At 36.4% G+C, this 19,413-nt stretch overlaps 2 protein-coding genes across 2 annotated transcripts in view; both read left to right on the top strand.

The window, feature by feature from the left end:
- The window catches only part of LOC139468535 (netrin receptor UNC5C-like), a 421,042-nt gene that overhangs the window by 209,370 nt on the left and 192,259 nt on the right, over positions 1-19,413 (top strand). The window lies entirely within an intron of this gene.
- The window catches only part of LOC139468533 (sperm-tail PG-rich repeat-containing protein 2-like), a 94,628-nt gene that overhangs the window by 69,148 nt on the left and 6,067 nt on the right, over positions 1-19,413 (top strand). The window contains exon 11 of the mRNA XM_071250567.1: positions 6,513-6,628. Coding sequence (XP_071106668.1) covers positions 6,513-6,628 — 116 coding nt within the window. The remainder of the gene's footprint in view (positions 1-6,512; positions 6,629-19,413) is intronic.

Genomic DNA, 19,413 nt, shown 5'->3' with positions numbered 1-19,413 from the left:
ACAAACAAAATTTTGTTGACACACATATTTTCAGTCAAATAGCATTTTTTAATTATTTTTCTTTCACTTCAAAGCATAAATCATGTTAGATTCTAAGCACACAGCACATATTCATCGGCTATATATGATGAGAGGAAGTCACTGTACATTTTACGGTGGTGGAAACTTCGATGATGTATTGACAGAACAACTGGCTTGTGAACTGCACTAAAGGATTTATTTTTTTCAATCCTTTCTTTTTGGCAGTGGGGTCCAATAAAGATTTTTGATGTATTGTTTTAAAAGAAATATTTTTTCTCAAAGAGGGAACAGGAAGGTTTAACATTGTCTGCTTTTTTTTCTTCCAAAATGAATGCAAAATATTAGCACATTCAGTGCAACTTCAAGATCATATTTTTTGTAAATGTTGAAGAAACGAGCCAATCACCAGCAAAACATCCACTACTTTGAACATTTGTGAAATAATTATCACAATGATTGCTATATAAAGTCAGAAGAAATCACCTTGATGCTGCTATCTTACTTTCATGTTTGCTTTTCACCTTTCAAATCAATCTTTAGTTTTTGACTTTTTGCACCAACACAAAGCATCGTGCATGGATCATTTCCTCATTAAAATTCTCGGTGTGTTGTCTTCGGGGATTGATCTCCTGTGACAAATGAAGCAATTGTCCCCCGCATATTTGAGTGAGGACTGTAGAGCTTCTAGCAGACATCTGTTGCAGAGGCATAATGTTTTCTTCATCCAGCTCATCAGCCAAACAACCCTCCTAATAAATTCTCAACACTGATCGATATCTTCAAGTGATCTGATGTTTCCTTGACTTTACTTGCTATAAAACCTCTGACTTGTTGGGATATTTGATCAGCCTGGAAAAGGGATAGTCGTCAGGTATATCAAGTTGGTTTGGACTGTTTATCTGTGCACACTGCAGTGTTCCAGCCATATTATGCCAACCTTGTTAATCAAGGATGGACCAGACAAACCAGTGATTGATGTTATGAGCATCATCTGACAAAGTTAGTGCGTAATGATATGCAATCAACCAAGTCACCAATCCTTAACTTTTTCAATGACTTTTTGGAGAGGGGAGGGGGTATTTTTTTAAAGATATTTTAAAGATATTATTTTAACTTAATAAGTAACTATTGAAGTTGAGATCAACCACTTGGTTAGTTGATAGATGCAAGATAGATTCAAGATAGATTCAAGGTAGATACAAAATTTAATGTGACCCGGGTCCCTTGGCATGATGAGCGAACGCTACCCCACTGACCCTTTATTTTGAAGTTCTATACATGATAGCAGATTATTTGATGGTTACTCAAAGGTAATTTATAGTAAAAGGTGATTAAATAAAAGAAAGTATTCTGAATAGATGAACATGTGTAAAATGTGAGCCCGTCTGGCAGTATATAGTATTGTATATAAATTGTATATTGTATTGTATGCACAATTTTGTGGTGCTAAAAGCATAAGTTTCCATTCATTGGAATAATAATAAAGTGCTTTTCAGATTTATTTTGTCACACTTTTAAACATTTAGGGTTGACAGAATCAGTTAACTGATTTTCAAAAATAGCCTTGCCCGTCTTTATGAATTTACATAAATCTACCATTATGTTAGTCGGCGACATGTCTTGATGACAAATGGATGAACTGACTATACCACTGCCATGCCTTACAGGCATCAAATAGTTCCCTAACAAGGTTTGTAGTGTGAGTATGATGACTTGACAAGGACTGGTATAATCAAGACACCTGTCTTTCCCTGCATTCCACACTGTCAGTCATACTGTTATAGGGCCAGCTTGGCACTGATCATGGCTGCTGCCCCCATCAGAGTCCTCATCCAGGTGGACTGTGGACGAAGATTGGCCATGACATTGTAATATCTCCTGTCCAGATAATTGCCTGTCCAGACTGTTTCTAATTGTCTGGGTATTGGTCACTAGTGACCAGTTGTGTGTACCTATTGCTGTGGTCAGCAGCTGGCCGGGTCATATAGCTCGTATACACTGTTCCAGCAACAGATTGACTGAATAAATCTTGCTTAGCACCAACAGATTCAGACAGATCCTAACTGTTGTCCAGTTAGCTACTGCTAATGGCAGCTGCAATGGTCATGCATACCATTCCTGTTTGCACCAATCAAATCGTTATCCATAAATAACAGGCTGATTATCTCCCCCTGACTGCCCACTCTTCAGCTTAACAGTAAAGAAGGTAGTTTTGACATGATTATGTTGTTCTTGAAAGAGCCTCTTGACATGTTCTGTGGCCATGGGTAAAAGGGTTGTTTGGACATGGAATGAGTGGTCAAGTTTTATAGTGTTGGTCTTGGAACAGTGGTCAGAGTTATGTCTTGGTCAGTTTGCACTTTCCATGACTGTTCAGCGAAGCTAGGAAGTCATTGGGGTTAAGATGATGTCCGGAATGACATGCCATTTGGTGAAATTGATGAATGTTGATTTCACTCAGTGAGAGAGTAAAGTAATGATGTTTGCTTGCCATCATACTTAGTTATGTCGCTTATTTCAGTTTGACATGAAGTTGCCTCTCTGAAAAGTGTAAATGCTCACTTGGATTAAATTTGATTCGAGTAAGATTTTAACAGTGGAATGATTTCAAAGAAAGGCAGTTCTGAGTTGATCAAAGACTTGCAACACAGGAATGTTTGTTTGACATTGATTTTTTAAATCAATATGAGGAATAAGGTTATTGATGTTGGATAAAATACAAACTGATGATCTTTGTTATCTTTGATGTCGAGGATTTCAAACACAGCTCTTGCATGATTTGTGTATTCAAAATTCATGTCTGAACAAATGACAGATTTGTAAAAGTATTGAAAGAAATTATCATTGTGATTGAATGCCGGATTATGCTCCTTTTATATATTTGAAACAGCAAATTGTTATTGAATTGTTACTACCTCATCAGAGCCTCTAGTCATGGTGGTGCAACGTCAGTGTGTGGAGCCTTTAGCCTTTGTCTCATCTTTTCTGAAAGTTAGTTCTTTGGGTAAGGCTTAAAATATCACCTGCCAATTAAATTTGGTCAACCTTTGTTGCTAACCTCAGTCTCTTCACAGAATGATCTTGTGCAAGAACAAATACTTCATTTTCATAATATATATCAATATAATCCATAATATTTGAAAGAAGCATATCTCAAATTGACATTTTATCGAAACATTTTCCTGATCACTGCCAGTCCACAGAACATGTATCACTAAAAGTAACAATCTGGCTTCCGGGGTAATCCAAAATGTCAATCTGGATTGAAAGCAAAAAACATATGAGCATAATTGTTTGAATTATTGGCGTGTGAGATAGTTAATTTGGATGACAGATGATATATACAACACTGATAAAGCTGAACACTCTGTCTCTTTAATCCCATTGTCAATTCTTCCAAGTTCCTAACATACATACTTCTCATTAAATATTGACATCTTGTCATTCCCCACGGCAGTCTGCTGTCAACATTAGAGCACAAGAACATGGTGTGAACCTGGATGTATATCTGTTTGGTTGGTAGTTCATCTCCCAGGTCTACAGTTGACATGCTTTCAGCTGAAAGGTCAGCCTGACCCAGGAATATATGGCCTCTGGCATGAAGCTTTGTTTAACTCTTTCACAGGAGATAGATTTTTACTTATTTGATGCTGAAATTTTCTTAGTAATGTTTTTTCTTCCATCTCAGTCATAATCATGTATTATGCTGAGTATTATAAGATTTAATTTTTGATAAATTCAAAAATTATGGTAATGAACTGATAAGACTTTGTGAAATGAGCAAATATGTTTTTGTGGTGTATTTGACAAACACACAGGGTTAATCTGTAGCGGTGACATCCTGTGCTTTTACTTGAGATGACAACATACATGGTATTTACATTTCAGATTTGCAGCTTCATATGTAAAAGATATGTGACCCTCTCATTGACATTCCTGCATAAAGACTATGAATGTTAAATTTAAACAAACTTGCGCCTCTCTCATCACAATTGCATACATGGTGAAGCTTTTCAGTAAACAACCTGCATTCTCTCACTCCAATTTGAAACTCTAAATTTGACAGTTTTTCAGCTGTTGAGAGAGCACCTCCTACAGTAGGGCAGTGGCTTTCAGGGGTAGAGTTTGTGTAATCTGTAATGTCATATTGAATGAAGAGACAGCATCTATCAATGTCCATACTGGAATATGGAAGAGAGCTCATGACAAGGGTATCATTATCTAATTCCAAAAACATGTTTGACCACAGTGATATCAATGACACATTACAATATCACTTATCATATGTATCAGTCAGACCTTTATGTTTGTCGTGTCACATGTGACATGCTTTTAGTGATTTTAGATGACACTGTTGACTTTGTTATTGATACGAAGACATGCTTGCTTGAAAGGTGACCTTTAAACTTAGAATATTCCATCTTTAAAAAATCCATATCTTGAATGTTTTGTATGGACCATCTTAATTATTTGACAGAGACAATATGACTTTATGACTTTAAACTTTTTAGAAAATTTTACCAAATGCTTCCATTTGCAATTTGTGATTCAGAAGCTGTCTGATTTCTGTTAACCTTGCTCAAAGGCTGTACTAAAAGAGTGTGTGAGAGAGTTAAGATTTATAGTCACATCAGCAGTATTACAGCCATATCGTGACTCCCAATAATTTACTGTACTAAGTCCACGGATGTGAAGTAATTCTATTCTCCTAATAGGCAAGTCTAGATATGTGGACAAGGACTCCAGTCTCTTATATGGACAACTTGTTGTTATTATTTACATACTCTGGAACTAGAACTAGAAATTATTATTTAAACTAAAAATTATTGCCAAAGAGACTTGTGGGTGTCTAGATTTCTGTCAATGGTTTGGGTTTAGTCCTATGAAACATGTTGTTGAAATTGCTCTCACTTCCTCCATATTTGTTCCCATATATATAGAGGCCGTAGGAACTTCTTTACATTTTTACAAAAGATTATATTATTGCACATCAATAACAAAGTTTTTCCAAACAGTTTGACAGGGCAATTCATCTCCTTCCTCTGTTTCTGTATTAAAGTGCAATAAACTGATTCATTCATTCAATTCAAATGATAAAAACACTTCATAATGGTACCTCTGAGAGATGTAAACCACATTACATCCAAATGTATTTTTTAAATTAATACAATGGGTCTTTTAATCAAGTACTTTTTTGATTTATCACTTATCAGTATAATCAATAATTTCAGCATTTGATGAGTTAGAGTACAAAAATGACAATGGCAGAGGTAGCAGGATTATTTCAACCTTTGTGACAGTTACACGTAGGCCACCATGTCAGACCCACATAACCTTGACTGAAGCTTGACAGAGGGCAATAAAAGTGTACAGGACCAGTTATATGTGTAAGCTTTAGTAGGAGCCAATAGAACGCCAAACAGCTGTGTCTTGTAGGAGATCACTAAATCTCCACAAAAGCCATGCCAGCTAATTACATTCAGCATATAAACTCAAAGTCCAGGTATATTCCATTTTGATTTAGATCCATTGTCTGTTGACTTGAGTCAGAATGCATCGGAGACTGTTTCAGCTCGCTGCTTGATGGTACAATAGATAGATAGATACCGACTCTGGAGGTGTATATTACCTGCAAGGCAGTTGTTATTCTATTAATGGTCCCAATAAGACCTAGGATTCCCATAAATTGACACAGGAAGAAAGCTTTATTTGTGTTTTATGAGTAATGGTATGAACCCTGCTTTTTCGTATTTGCTACTAGAGAAAGAGGTTGCTTGGAAATATATTCCTCTAGATAAATAGTTTTATCAATATTTCCTTTATAAAGGCACTGTGATGTGTGGTATTATTTCATGGTGCTCTGTAATGAACTTAGAGATGTTTGTATTGAATGTAGACAGTGTCTACTGTTTCACATTCAAAGTCAATAGAAGGGAAATTGGAGGGAAACTACACACAGAAAGTGGTATATGCTCAATTATACAAGAATATTTTCGGGAGTTGTTCTAAGTGGAGAGAATATCCATGACATGTTGATATGTTGACCATCATTGTAGACAGTGCAGATTGTGTGGAACTTATTTTTATAAACCCCAAGAATTACAGACATAGATTTTGATACTAAAGACTTGGGCCCTGTTCCATAAAGTGATCGTAGCATTAAGACGATCGTAACTCCCATACTTTAACATAGACTTACGACTGTCGTAGCGCTATGATAGTTTTGTGGAACGGGGCCCTGGGCCCTATTTCAAAAGGAATTTTGGCGTGATCGTAATCGATGATCGTAACTTTAACATAGGCTTACAATAGTCGTAGTGCTTAGACCTCTTTGTTGAGCGGGATCCTGTATGTGGATTGGAAATCAGGCTCAAGAACTTTGGCAAGGTCTTGGTGGCTGTAGGAAGTGAGTTGAAAAACATTGGACAGTTGAGATTGTAGTGTGTAAATGAAATTGTCTTCGGATATTGTAAATCAGTCTTGTGTTCCAGGTCCAGGAGCATATGATCAGAAGATTCAGAAAAACCACAAAGGAGGTCTCATAGTGACCAGGGACAAGAGGTTCAAGGACATAAAGTCAGAAGCACCAGGACCAGGAGCTTATGAGGTGAGTACATCCTGGGACTACCCCTACATGGGGTTCCGGGTTAGAATAGGTCCCCAGCAACCGATGCTGGTCGTAAGAGACAACCAAATGTGCCCTTGTACCCCGACAGCGTAGTCCGCTGCTCACAATATCGATCACTGCTCACAATAGCGGTCACTGGATTGTCTGGTCCAGACTTGATTTACAGTGCAGCGTTAAGCAACAAACAAAACAAAATCCTAGGTCATCCCAAATTGCTCACGAACATCCTTATGTTCATCTGTATGCATGCCACCTGACAGATAACAGAAGAGCATCATTGTGCTGTAGCTAGGTGTCTGGATAAACTGCATCAAATTTGATTGAACTTTTGGTCCTATGGCAAGAGGCCACAGGTAGGACAAGATGAATTAAGTCTGTCCATAAGCTCACCATGTACTAATATTTTTAAATAATGCAGTTAGGAGATTTTCTTTAAAAGTGCTGCTGTCATCTTTCTGAATTTTGTCGTTTTGTCATTTTTGTCATGTAGCCATTTTCTGTTGGTATAAAGTCTTGAATCGGTTGTGTATTTGTGGAACCATAAGATACCTGTCTCACTTTGCTCACCCACCATTGTTGCAAGCTATATACCCAATAATTGCGAATACACAATTTGTTAATGTTGGTTTATTAACAAGTTGACCAATATCGGGATAGATGACAAAAAAATGGAAGCTACAAAAACGTGTCAGTTTTATTGACAGTTGGTGTTGTTGAAGTGAATGTTCTGTTATATACTTGAGTGAGCTACAGTGCATTGCACTGTTTTTCCCATTGGGAAAAATGTCTTCTTTTTATGTTCTTACTTGGAAGGCCCATGAAGATCCGGGGTAGAATAGGTCTTCAGCAATCCATGCTTGCCGTAAAAGGTGACTATGCTTGTCGTAGGAGGCGACTAAGGGGATTGGGTTGTCAGGCTCACTGACTTGCATGCATGTAATCATATCCCAATTGCCTGGATCAATGCACTTAATGTCAATCACTAGATTGTCTGGTTCAGACTGTGATTATTTACAGACCTCCATCATATATAACAAATGTTATATTTGGGATAACACTTTCTTAGTAAAGTACAGATTCTAGTACTCCATCATATAGCTAGAATATTGTGAGTCCAGCAATAAACAAAAAACAAACAAAACAAATCTTACTTGGGAGGTTTGTTATATTCAAACTAGCATTTGAAATGATAATAGTATAAACAAATATAAAGTCTCTGTAGCAGATTTTAGAATATATGGATTTTTTTTCCTTTCATTGAATGGTGTTTTTCTGAAGAAGCAGAAAAATGCATCAGGAATTAAATCAATGACGTTGAATCTTGCCTATTTTAAAGTTTGATCATGTTCATTTTCTTGTTCCCTTGGCTAAACTTTGAACTGTCAGTCATTGTGTTTAAAAAAATAAACTTTATAGCTTTCATCAGTTCATGTGAAAATATTTTCAAAATATCAATCACCAATATAACAAAGTAAGAAATACAATATTCTGTCCATAAACAAGTGGAAACACTCAGTGGTATGAATGTAAGATTGGTGGTGTGCCCAACAGAACTGTAGGAATGGAATTGGACAATGTGACAGGGTAGAGGCCTGTCTGATTGATGAAATAGTTTTTATGAGTCAGCATAGATGCATCTTGCTCTTCTTGCATGGCTCTGTCACTAGCTTCAAAGACGATCATTTTACGACAAACTTCTAAACATGTCTTTTAGGGAACTTTTGTACATTTTCTCCCTAGAGAAAGACACTTTCCAAAGACTGCAAGCCTTTTCTTTTTCTCAGGACGCCAAAGTTGTAATTTGAGGACAATCTCATGTCATGTTTTTCCTGCTTCAAACGATTTTGAAAATCTTTCAATATCCAGCAGTGACAAACGCTTCTTTTCCTTTGCCTACTCAATTCATGAACCCATCATGACTGCTCCAGCGACACATCCATCTTAAAACTGGCTTCCCAAGTTGGAGCAGACATAAATTTCTGACTCTTCCAGTCTATGCATAAAATATTTTAACAAAAAAAATGTACTTCCAATAAAAACGTTTTCATCTTTGTTGAAACCAGTCATGGAAATAAATGTTCAACAACTCAACAACACTCTTCATTGACTTGTGAAAGTTTCTTTGGAGTTTTCATAAATATTTGCTGAATCGTTAAAACTCCTCTCCCATAACTCTATCATCCAAATAAGGCAATCAAAACAAACAAACGGCATGCTTCATAAACAGAACCTCTAGAATTTGAGATGTGAAAAGTAGACAGAAAAGATGAAGCTCATGATAGCGCGTCTGACTAATAAAGTGTCTGTCCCTCCTGATAGCATCAAGGACGTGCAACTTCCCACCAGATACAAACCAGTTTGTTTCCTCCCTCTCTGGTCAGTTCATATTAGGACTTGATATCATTTGTTGTATACGTTTTTATAAAAATCTTGCCTTTTAATATAAAAAAGTGGACATGCGTCTAGTTTATTGCACGAATTTCGGTTCAAAATTAATGGTTCAAAAATTATTGTATGAAATAACTTGTTGGGATATTTTCGTTCTATTTTTCATCACTGATAATTTTGTATGCGCACTCTCATCAATCATATTTTTCAAAATATATTTAAGAAGTGAAACTTGAATAATGATTTAGTTTGTGTTTATTGTTGCCATCAGTGGATGTCAGGATAAGAAAGGCTGTGGTCTGTGGAAGGATTCAGGCATAATTGAAAACCAGGATTGGAATGGTTGTAATTTTGAATATTGGTAATGAAGGAAAAACTTAACTTGAGGTTTGAATCTGGTCAAAAAAGTAACTTGATGACACTGTTTTCTAAAGTCTCTTTTACATGAATTATAAAAAGGAACAAAAGGCATATAATACAAAATAGCATTAAAAACATCTGGCCCAAAAATAAATGCAAATTTTAAAGGTTTACAAAGTTTGTATCGAACTGACATGCACTGATTAAATCTTGAAAAAGATTTTTTGTTCCCTTTTTGTCATTTTAGAAATCATTTATCATCCTTGATCCTGCAATTCACTTGTGCTGGGTGGGTAAGGATTTCGAAGCAAAGATGCCCAGCTCCGTCTAAATGTTTAACAAGCCTAAGACAAAGAAAACTAATGCGATTAAACATGTTGAAAAAATCGTAAGATGAGGAACAGACTTGACAGAATATTAAAGAAATCACTAGGGAGGGAACGACATTTTCCCGTTTTAATGCATTCATAATGAACAAGCAGAGTTTCAATTTCAGTCCGAGTGTCCAAGCGTGGCTCCAAGGTGACACGGAGGCTGTCAAAGACTAATTCATGTAGAATAATACAATTGACCCTTCAGTCCCGTGGCTTGCGTTTTTAAGGCACTGGTTCCCCAATTGATATCATTTTACTATTAGCCATTGAATTTCGCCTGATTTATCCATTTTTATATTAGCCAGTATCTTCTTAAGGCTAGGTCAGGTTTCTTCTAATGGGAAACACAAACGTAACCATAGGTCTCGTATGCTTGGTAAATGGGTGAAGATGGGAATAAAATTTGACGAATGTTTGAAGTTTGTTTGTTAAAAGAACAATGATGTTATTGCAGTTTGCTTTTTGCCTGTCGCCATCTGTTTATCTTTTTTCTTACTGCTGAAGTCACCGTGGAAAATATCCCATTTCCTGTTTAATTTCACACTGCTTGCCAAAGACATTCGTAGGAATGATAGTTGAGAATTCATGTGATCGTGTTACCATGACAGTTGCTCAGAATCTGTTATTTTGTGTAAATACGCACTACAGACTTGGATGATCCATTCCCTTTGTACAAAGTAACACACTTGTATCAGCTTACAATAAAAATCAGAGAAAATTTGATTATGTTGCTCTGTGACAGCTGACAGAAAATTATTTTCAGAAATTGTTCAATTTTGTTCGACCACAGCAACCTTAATGTATAATTAGGGGTGATTTTTTTTTCTGTCTGAAGATCTTAAAAGAGTAGGTTGGGACCAATGAATTCCGTGCAATTTACGTATCCGATTCCCTTGTCATGCTCAACCAACAAAACCAGAAACCAAAATCTGCATCATTTAACAAAGCAAAGAAGAATTTCCATTATTCCACCATGAAGGCAGTTGGTGGTAATTATATGGGAGAGTGTTTTCTACTTTGATGTGGGAAGTATTAATCATAAGGCTATATTATTATCTACAAGACAAATGGCATAGCTCGGACAGGGGATATCAGGTTTCCGGGACTGTCATCCACACACAATAGTCATACAGAAGGATTAATTATTATTGAGGATTTTCTGGAACTGGAGACGGTAAAGAGCGGTGAGAAATGGCTGTATGATTTGAAACCAATAAGTTGATGCATTTTCTATTGTATGACAGTTACATGTTGTTTATTGGTACACTTTTAGCATTAATAGAACATTATTTGTGCATTTGTACTAAAAATATTTGAGCAACTTGTGTACCGGTAGACACGGAAAATAGCCTGCACAAGATGCTACAAGGGAATATGACCCTCACTGTTGGTATAGTAACCCTCTCCTTGACCATTTCTCTATACTGATGGAACTGCCTCTGTACATATATTCGTAAATATATTTGATAAAATATGATTGATGAGATGATGCATATAAAATTATCAATGATGAAAAATAGAACCGAAATGTCTTGACAACAATTATTTCAGAAAATTATTCTTGACCATTAATTTTGACCTGAATTGTCTCATGAATTTGTTAATCCAGATGAATATCAGTGGGAACTGTACAATCTCGATTAACAGAAGTCCATTGTATACAAAACTAGACATTAAAATGCTACTTCCTGTAAACTATGTTAGAGCTGCACTTAAACGGAATAATAAGCTTTATCGTTGACTTTCTGATAATGCACTGATTGTACCTGACCTTCAACATAAATCTCCACTTGTATGTTTTTACATCACCATTATTACAGACAAATGTCGACTTCCCAAAAACTATTCATGAAAAAGGCCATTAAAAACGACCTAGAAAGAAAGATAATCTTTCTCTGTCTCCACACTGTCAACTTAAAAAATAATATTTGTCTGTGTTGAAAATATAGACAATGATGAAGCTCCCCAACTGAAATGTAATGTTTTTTATGCCGCCCCACTATGTCTCTTATCATAGGAGTCTTAAGGCAAATAGTATTCATCAATCAATACTTATCAATATTGGATCATGTAGTGTTTCTCTATAATCTCTCATTAGTATCTCTTACACTTGACACGGAGTCACCAAGTCTGTGTTGTCTTTACCCACAGTTACTTTCCATCAAATTGATATTATTTATCCCCAAAATAATGTTCAAACCTGCCATCTATTTCCTCTTAATTATTAAGAAACTGTTTGATAAATACGACTGAGATTGTTTAGGAATGGTAGGTTTTATATGCAGGAAATGGGTGAGGCTCAGTAAATGATGAGTTAATGTAATTAAAACGTAAAATTCAATTTGATCAGGAGGTTTTTCAACATGACTCTTCAAGATACGTGTTATTGAATTGGATTGCCTTCATTTAATTTAAAATGATCCGTCATATAATCAATCATACAGTTAATGCAGAAGTATTCATTTCACTTGAAATTAACACCCATGTCACTGTCAACTCAACTGTCATTTTAGGTGCTGTGGTCAATTTCGTCCATGATAAATGGACTTCTGCCCTGTTAGAACAAGTGAAAGATGGACAATTATAAAGAGCCCTGTTTCATATTTTATGAAGACCCTATTGTAACTCAATTACCTCCGTGATAGAGGTGTGAGTCAAATCTCACCTCCGACAGAGGAGGCAAAGCAGGGGATGGAGAGAGGAGGAAAGGAAGAATGAATGAAGGACAGTATAATGATTAGATGGCTGACCCTGGCTTATTATATTGGTACTGTCACAAGACCAGGCCGCTAACAGGGGTATTAATTCCTTACTACCAGACCAAGTTAGGAGTAATTATACACAGTTTATAATGTGTCTCTTACAGCTATGATTCATCCTTTCGGATGAAGAAAATTAGTCACCTATCAGCTCAGAAGTGATAGCAACATTTTTTAAAAAGATTCTTAAAATATTAACTCTTTTGAAAAATAATTCCATGTATTAATAATGCTTTTGTCTTTTTTAATCATTTGAGGCATAAAACAAATATTTAGATTTTTTCAAAAGGATCTGAGCCATGAAATGAAAGTTAGGTCCCTTGAGAGGAAGTGTGAATGTTTTGTTGAAGGTAATCTGGTGGTTGTGTACTGAGTGACCTGTGTGTAGGTTTGATTTGAACTCTGTCCCCTTCTGGTGCTAGGATGTGGTATGGTCTTGTCTGTGTTTCCCCTATCATTGAATCAGCTTGATATTTATATCCCCAGTGCACAAATACCAGCAGCAGTAGTATCTGGTCCCCTAGGGATTCCTGTAGAGTACTGTTCTCTTGTCACACTGACTACAGGGACACTTCAAAATAATGGTATCTCAACAGATCGGAAGGATATGCATTGGGTGTATCATCAGGTGAATATGTTGGTGTAATCTTAGGGGCCTGAGTACTTATATATCTGCTCAGGAGTTCAGGCAGTGTGTGGTGGATGATGAAGCAGAATCTTTCTCACACCCTTGGCATTTAGAGTCCTTGGTCATGTTACAAATGTATCCTTCTACAGTTGGGTAGGCTGAGAGCGCAGTGTCTAGTCACTGGGTAGACTGACAACAGCTGGGTAGACTGACAACAGCCGGGTAGACTGACAACAGCTGGGTAGAATGACTACAGCTGGATAGACTCACAACAACTGGGTAGACTCACAACAGCTGGGTAGACTGTCTACAGCTGGGTAGACTTACAACAGCTGGGTAGACTCATAACAGCTGGGTAGACTGTCTACAGCTGGAAAGACTTACCACAGCTGGGTAGACTGTCTACAGCTGGGTAGACTCATAACAGCTGGGTAGACTGTCTACAGCTGGGTAGACTGAGAATGTATTGTCTTGTCTTATGCCCTATGAACCAAGCACCGACTCAAGTATAACAAAACTAACAATCCAAACAACACAACAACACAACATGAACTAGCTCACAATCCACCCAGACATTACAGCAACTCCTGCTGTTATAACTGCTGTCCTATTGTCGAATTCCCCTACTGCACAAGGTCCTGTATTCATCCCACTTGCCACGTCACCCCAGACAAACCAATACCAACTCGCTCATCCCACCCTCTCCCATCCTCATCACCATTGTGTTATTTCCGTATCTTCCCCAACATCATCACAAAGCATGTCCATCTATATCCCAATTCCCAGATTCCTGACAATCACAAGCCCTGTATGCCTGGTTCACACTGCCCTCAGTTTACCTCGCCAAGATGCCACCAGAAGGTATCTTCCATCAGAACATATCATCTATCTCGTATCTCCATGTTTGTTGTTTTGTCCCCGACCTCACAGGAGACTTCAGACACTGTCCTTTAGCCTAACCCCACCATAGAGCTCATTCTCTTGGGAAAATCACAGATAATCATCAATTATAAATATATGTCTGCTTACACATGAAACCAATAGAAGAGCTAATATACATTTAGCTGTACAAATACCGCTAAAATGTCCATCAGACAAAACAAGATTAGTGCATGGATTACAATTTTGGTAATCAAACTCCACACCATTTAAGCTTTGTTCTAACTATATTCCAACAAACCTTGTTTGTGAGGAGGTATTTAACTGAGCTTGAATATAGGAAAATATCACAGATTAGAATTTCTTGGTTAGACATAAACAGAGTGCTGTGAAGGTATAGATCCTGTGGACAAGTAATCCCTATGCTAATGGATTGAGTATGTATTGTATCTCAAGGCACATCAGATGGCCCCTCTGTGTCTGCCACACTCATAAGGTTGGGGTTTTTTTTGTGTTAGTCTGGCCTCTTTGTCAACATATTATAGAAGATGAATTTGATCAGTATTTATTATAAATCAGTATTTGAATGGGTTTAATATTGAAGGTTTATTATTAAAATATTTATTTATGTAAAAAATTTGTCTCGGATCTTGATTTTGACAGGTGGGGCAGGATATGCTCATCTTTCACGAATGTCAGTATCATCACTATATGATTTTCATTGGAATCATATAATGTACGTCATGTACTAGCTTGTATTATATTCTTTTGTATATTCGTGAATTCCGTCATCGTTATTTTATCATGATTCTTAAACACCTGCTCATGAGATTGTCAGAATCTGGACTCTGCTTTTAGCAGAAGTTTGGTATGATTATGGAAAGGGTTTTGTTGCTTTTATTTAAGTCAGTCAGTCATCTTTAGCGCTTAACACAGCCAGGCTTACTTGCCCCAAAGTATAGTAATTGTTTGTGGTCATTATGTTGGAGCAGCAGTCTTTGAAATATTCATATAAAATTGTTATTTTTTGTAACTATTACTTAACTTTCACCAATCAGGCGCGTCGTTATGTTCAGCGACCTACTTATCTTTAGGTTTTGTTATAAATCAATGACATTCCTAAATGAACTAAGTTTGCATGTCATACGTCATTAGTAAGGTTCCATCAAGTCATCAGAAACAGACTGATAAATGAGATACATAAAAATGAAATATTAATCACATAGATTTAGACGATGTTAATGAAACAAGGTCAGATCAGCTGATCTGGGATATTCTAACAAGATATTCACATTGTTCTCTCATTTCCACGATATTTCCAATGCAACTTCACCTGAATTCATCACTGTTTGTTTTGGACCCATGGAAAATAACCCAATTTTGTCAAGTGTCATTAGGGGACTACTTGCCGTACAACTTACAACAGACTGATAGATTGGTGACGGTTGAGCACCACTTGGAGACATTAGGGTATGTTTACTTGCATCTAGGACTGGACAGTTGGTCATAAGGGTATTGTCATCATTACCCTTGCTATATGGTTACACACAAACAATAATGCCTCCGCCTGAAGGACAGCGTAATGAAAACTATGAAGAGCAGTTTGCAGGAGACATTGTGTCTGCTTTAAGATGGAACTTTTGGCAGATGATGATATCCATACAACTTGTGACAAGGTTAATTGATAAAATTTGTTTGATGTGATGAATATTTGTTCTGAAGCAAATTTGATTTTTAACTTCGTTTGTTATATATGACTCAGGAAAATAGAAATATGGTAATATAGAAATATATAATAATTGTGTTTGTAGAATGGAAACTGTTCAACGTCAAATAGTGCAGATGTTAAGACCCTCTTTTTGCAGTAATTAACGATAGAATTATTCATGTACTCATATCAGGTTATACTGTAACATGTGAAACATTTAAACTGGCCATATTCTGGATTTTTAAATCATTTTAATCTCTTTATTTTTTTAATTCAGGGATTCCATGTTAGTTTTATCTTTTTATCGACAGGACATGAAATGCGTCAACATCAAGATAAAAAAGTCTGGGGGAAACCTGATATACATTCCATCCAGCAGCATAACAGCTGACAAAAAACAGTCATTTATAAAGGGGAAAAAACAGGCAATAAAACACAATTTCTTGACAATTGGAGGTGGAACTCTGCCAGAGCTAAACCCTCCCTTTTGCACTATCAGGCGATGTTTTCCTGTGATAGAATGTGAAATATATCTTATTTCCTAAAGATTGACAGAGATCACAGCTCGCCCTGTCCCTGTTGATTCAACCAAGTGTGATGTCATCCTCAAATTTACTGCTTTTGTTTTAACTCCTGTGCTGTCAGCCGTAAAACACAAAGCATCAGCCGACTGTAATTCTTTGATAGGATGCAGGACCCTATAGCATAATAGTATTATTACTAGTTACGAGATTCTGATAAATTCAACACGCTGCGACAAGAACAATTAACATGGACAGTTTGGCGCAAACGGACTTTACTTTGTAAAATTCAGGACAATTATTTTTTCATCTGTGATCCTTCAGTGAGATTTGACAGACAACTGCTTCTCGCATGCAATGAGCATTGTTCCGCGTGAGGCAAGGGAGGTAACTCTGGGTGAAATGAAACTGATCTTAATGATTAACACTCCATTACAAGATTTTATCTGTGCGCCAAGGCTATCCGTCCTTTCCATCTCGTCTTGTCCTGTGTCCATTAAATAATTACAGCTTTAATGATATGCAGGAAACTGGTTATTTCCAGGGGCTCATTTAGTCTTGTAACACAATCCTAGTTTCACTCTAAATCTGACTTTTGAAAATGAAAAATTAATAACATCCATACAAAAAGCGTAATTTCAGATGTCATAGAAGTTGCAATTTCAATAATTTATGACTTTTCTTGAATTATAAATTCAAAGATTTTCTGGAATCTCTTCAAACGTATAATTTCCCCGCTGGCCTTGTGGTCATGCAATCATATGTCACTGGCGACCAGTCAAACGCTGTGTAACATCCTCAACTCCATGTCACCCAGTAGAATCCAAATGCATTTTTTTTCCGATGACTTATGACAGTTTTGGAATTTGAGCAATTTGGAGCATGTTGGATATCAAGAGATATGTCATCGTACTAACTCAGTGCCGGAAATTTTTGCATTTAACATTTAACACTATTATCATGTCTATATCATATCCTGTTTAGAAAAGCTTCATAATAATATACTGAAAATGCAATTACAATGTATCAAAATGCAAAAGGTCACTGCTCAATGTACAAGCTTTAAGTTGAACACTCCCTCTGAAATCAAAATGTAACTTAGATCTTAATTAACAATACCTGTGATGTCATGGCATTCTTTAATTCTTATTTTTAGCTCACCTGACTGAAAGTTACATGAGCTTGATTTTGGGCATTTTTATTTTTTCTTGATTCATCATGGAAACAATTTGGACTTAGTCTCAAAAGGGGGAGGTGGATTTCAGTTGAAAACTTGAAAATTGTGAAAAACTGTTCATCCAGACCTGGTACATGTATCAACCAAGGGCTGAAGTGGTGCCTTCTGCTACTTAGGCATTTTTCAAAATTTCGGTTTTCCCTGTTTCCTTGAAAACAAAGTTGGACAACAAAGTATGGTGTGTTTGTCAAGACCATATCTCTAAATCCAATAGGTACTTTATCTTGAAACTGTGCACACACAAAGGCCAGGTTGTCAACTGGTGCCTTTTGCTATTTAGGGATTTGTAAAATTTAAATTTTTTCATGGCAACCTGTCTTTGACTCTGATTCTAAAGTAATTTGTAAAGTGTTGACCACATATCCAGGTGAGCTATAGTGACACTATTTTTATTTTTGTCAGGAAAATTTCTCAAAAAGCAGCAAATAATGTGTGGAGCCTGTAATAACTCCAATCGTGGGCTGATATCAATGCTTATTGTATATCACAGCTATTTGAAATCGGCTTTCAAAAAGCAATAAAGCCAGACCCATTGTCATTACCTCTCGTTCAGTGGTTTGACGATGTTGGGATGAAACAATCAAGACAAAAACTCTCCAGTCAACCACAGTTATCTGTCCTACCATCAACCTTTAAGCTGACTGCTAATTCTTATTTATATTTCTTGCAAGATGGAATGCCTGGAATGGCGACAGAGAAAGTTGTGCACTTGAAAACACTAGACTCTGTCTGTTTCTTGAATAACATGGCTGAAGTTATCATGCAGCTTTGACAGTGACATGTTTTGACCTAGTGATGAGAGACATTCCCACTATAGGGACCCCCACGCTGTCCATTAATGTGCCCAATAAAAATGGAAGGTAGGACTGACATTAAAATGGTTGGAGGCAAGTCATATTTCAGTGTAACATCATAGAAACGGATATCCCATTTCAACAATGATTGAGTTTGCCCTGCCAACAAGTCATAGCAGGATGCACATGATAGTTATAGTTTACATCATGTCAACGATAATGTCTCATGGGTTATTTTGAATGGGACAAAGACACTCTGGAAATATATGTAAATTGTCTTGGCGTTGATATGTATTGGGCTGTGGCAAGGAAATGCTTTATTACCTTAGTTTTTCAATATTATATGATAAGTATTTATTTTTTACTTATCCTACTCAATGTCAATATTATTTTTCAAATGTGGATGTAGGTATATATATTTATATTTAAATTTTATATAATAACATGTGCATGAATACATGATAATTACCCGAAGACTGATCTCTGTTCATTGTAGTCTATGTGTCCCTTTCTTTTATGATTATAATGTGCTGATCAAATATGCTCAAGGTTTTGGAATCAAAGAGGGACTTGATATTATCTGGGTGTTTACAGCATGGAACTAGCTTTAGTAAAATATTGTTCAAATTGTTTTGAAATTTCGTCATTTTTTGTTAGCTAAACAACAAGTTTTGCTTAGCAACATTCATGGCTGTGACGATGTCTAGTTTCTTGTAAATTGGCAAATAGAAACAATCCTTCTTGCTGTGATTGTCTCAGAGAAAATTGAAAAGTACAAAAAAAAGAAAGCTATTAGCATTTTGTGTGAAATTACAGTGAAATTATGCTTTTTCCATCTATCCAAGTTTCGCTATTTTCTCCCATTACATTTTAGTGTTCAATTTTGTTGGACTATAACTTGAAGGAAATCAATAATTTTGACAGCTAATAATTTGTATTTGGTTAGAATGAAGCACACTAAATTCCAGGTTTGGCTACAAAATGGTCGTAAATTCAACAAATTCAGGTTTGTGGTTCTCCTAAGGCATATAGAAGGGTTTAATGAAAGTTTCACAATGTTAGATAATGTGCCACTGAAATAGCCATTCCACAAATCCATTTGAGGTTATTTGTCTA

Source organism: Haliotis cracherodii, unplaced genomic scaffold (assembly GCF_022045235.1).
Source record: "Haliotis cracherodii isolate W230 unplaced genomic scaffold, xgHalCrac1.p SCAF_2, whole genome shotgun sequence".
NCBI lineage: Eukaryota > Metazoa > Mollusca > Gastropoda > Lepetellida > Haliotidae > Haliotis > Haliotis cracherodii.
This window is presented reverse-complemented; position numbering and strand designations above follow the sequence as displayed.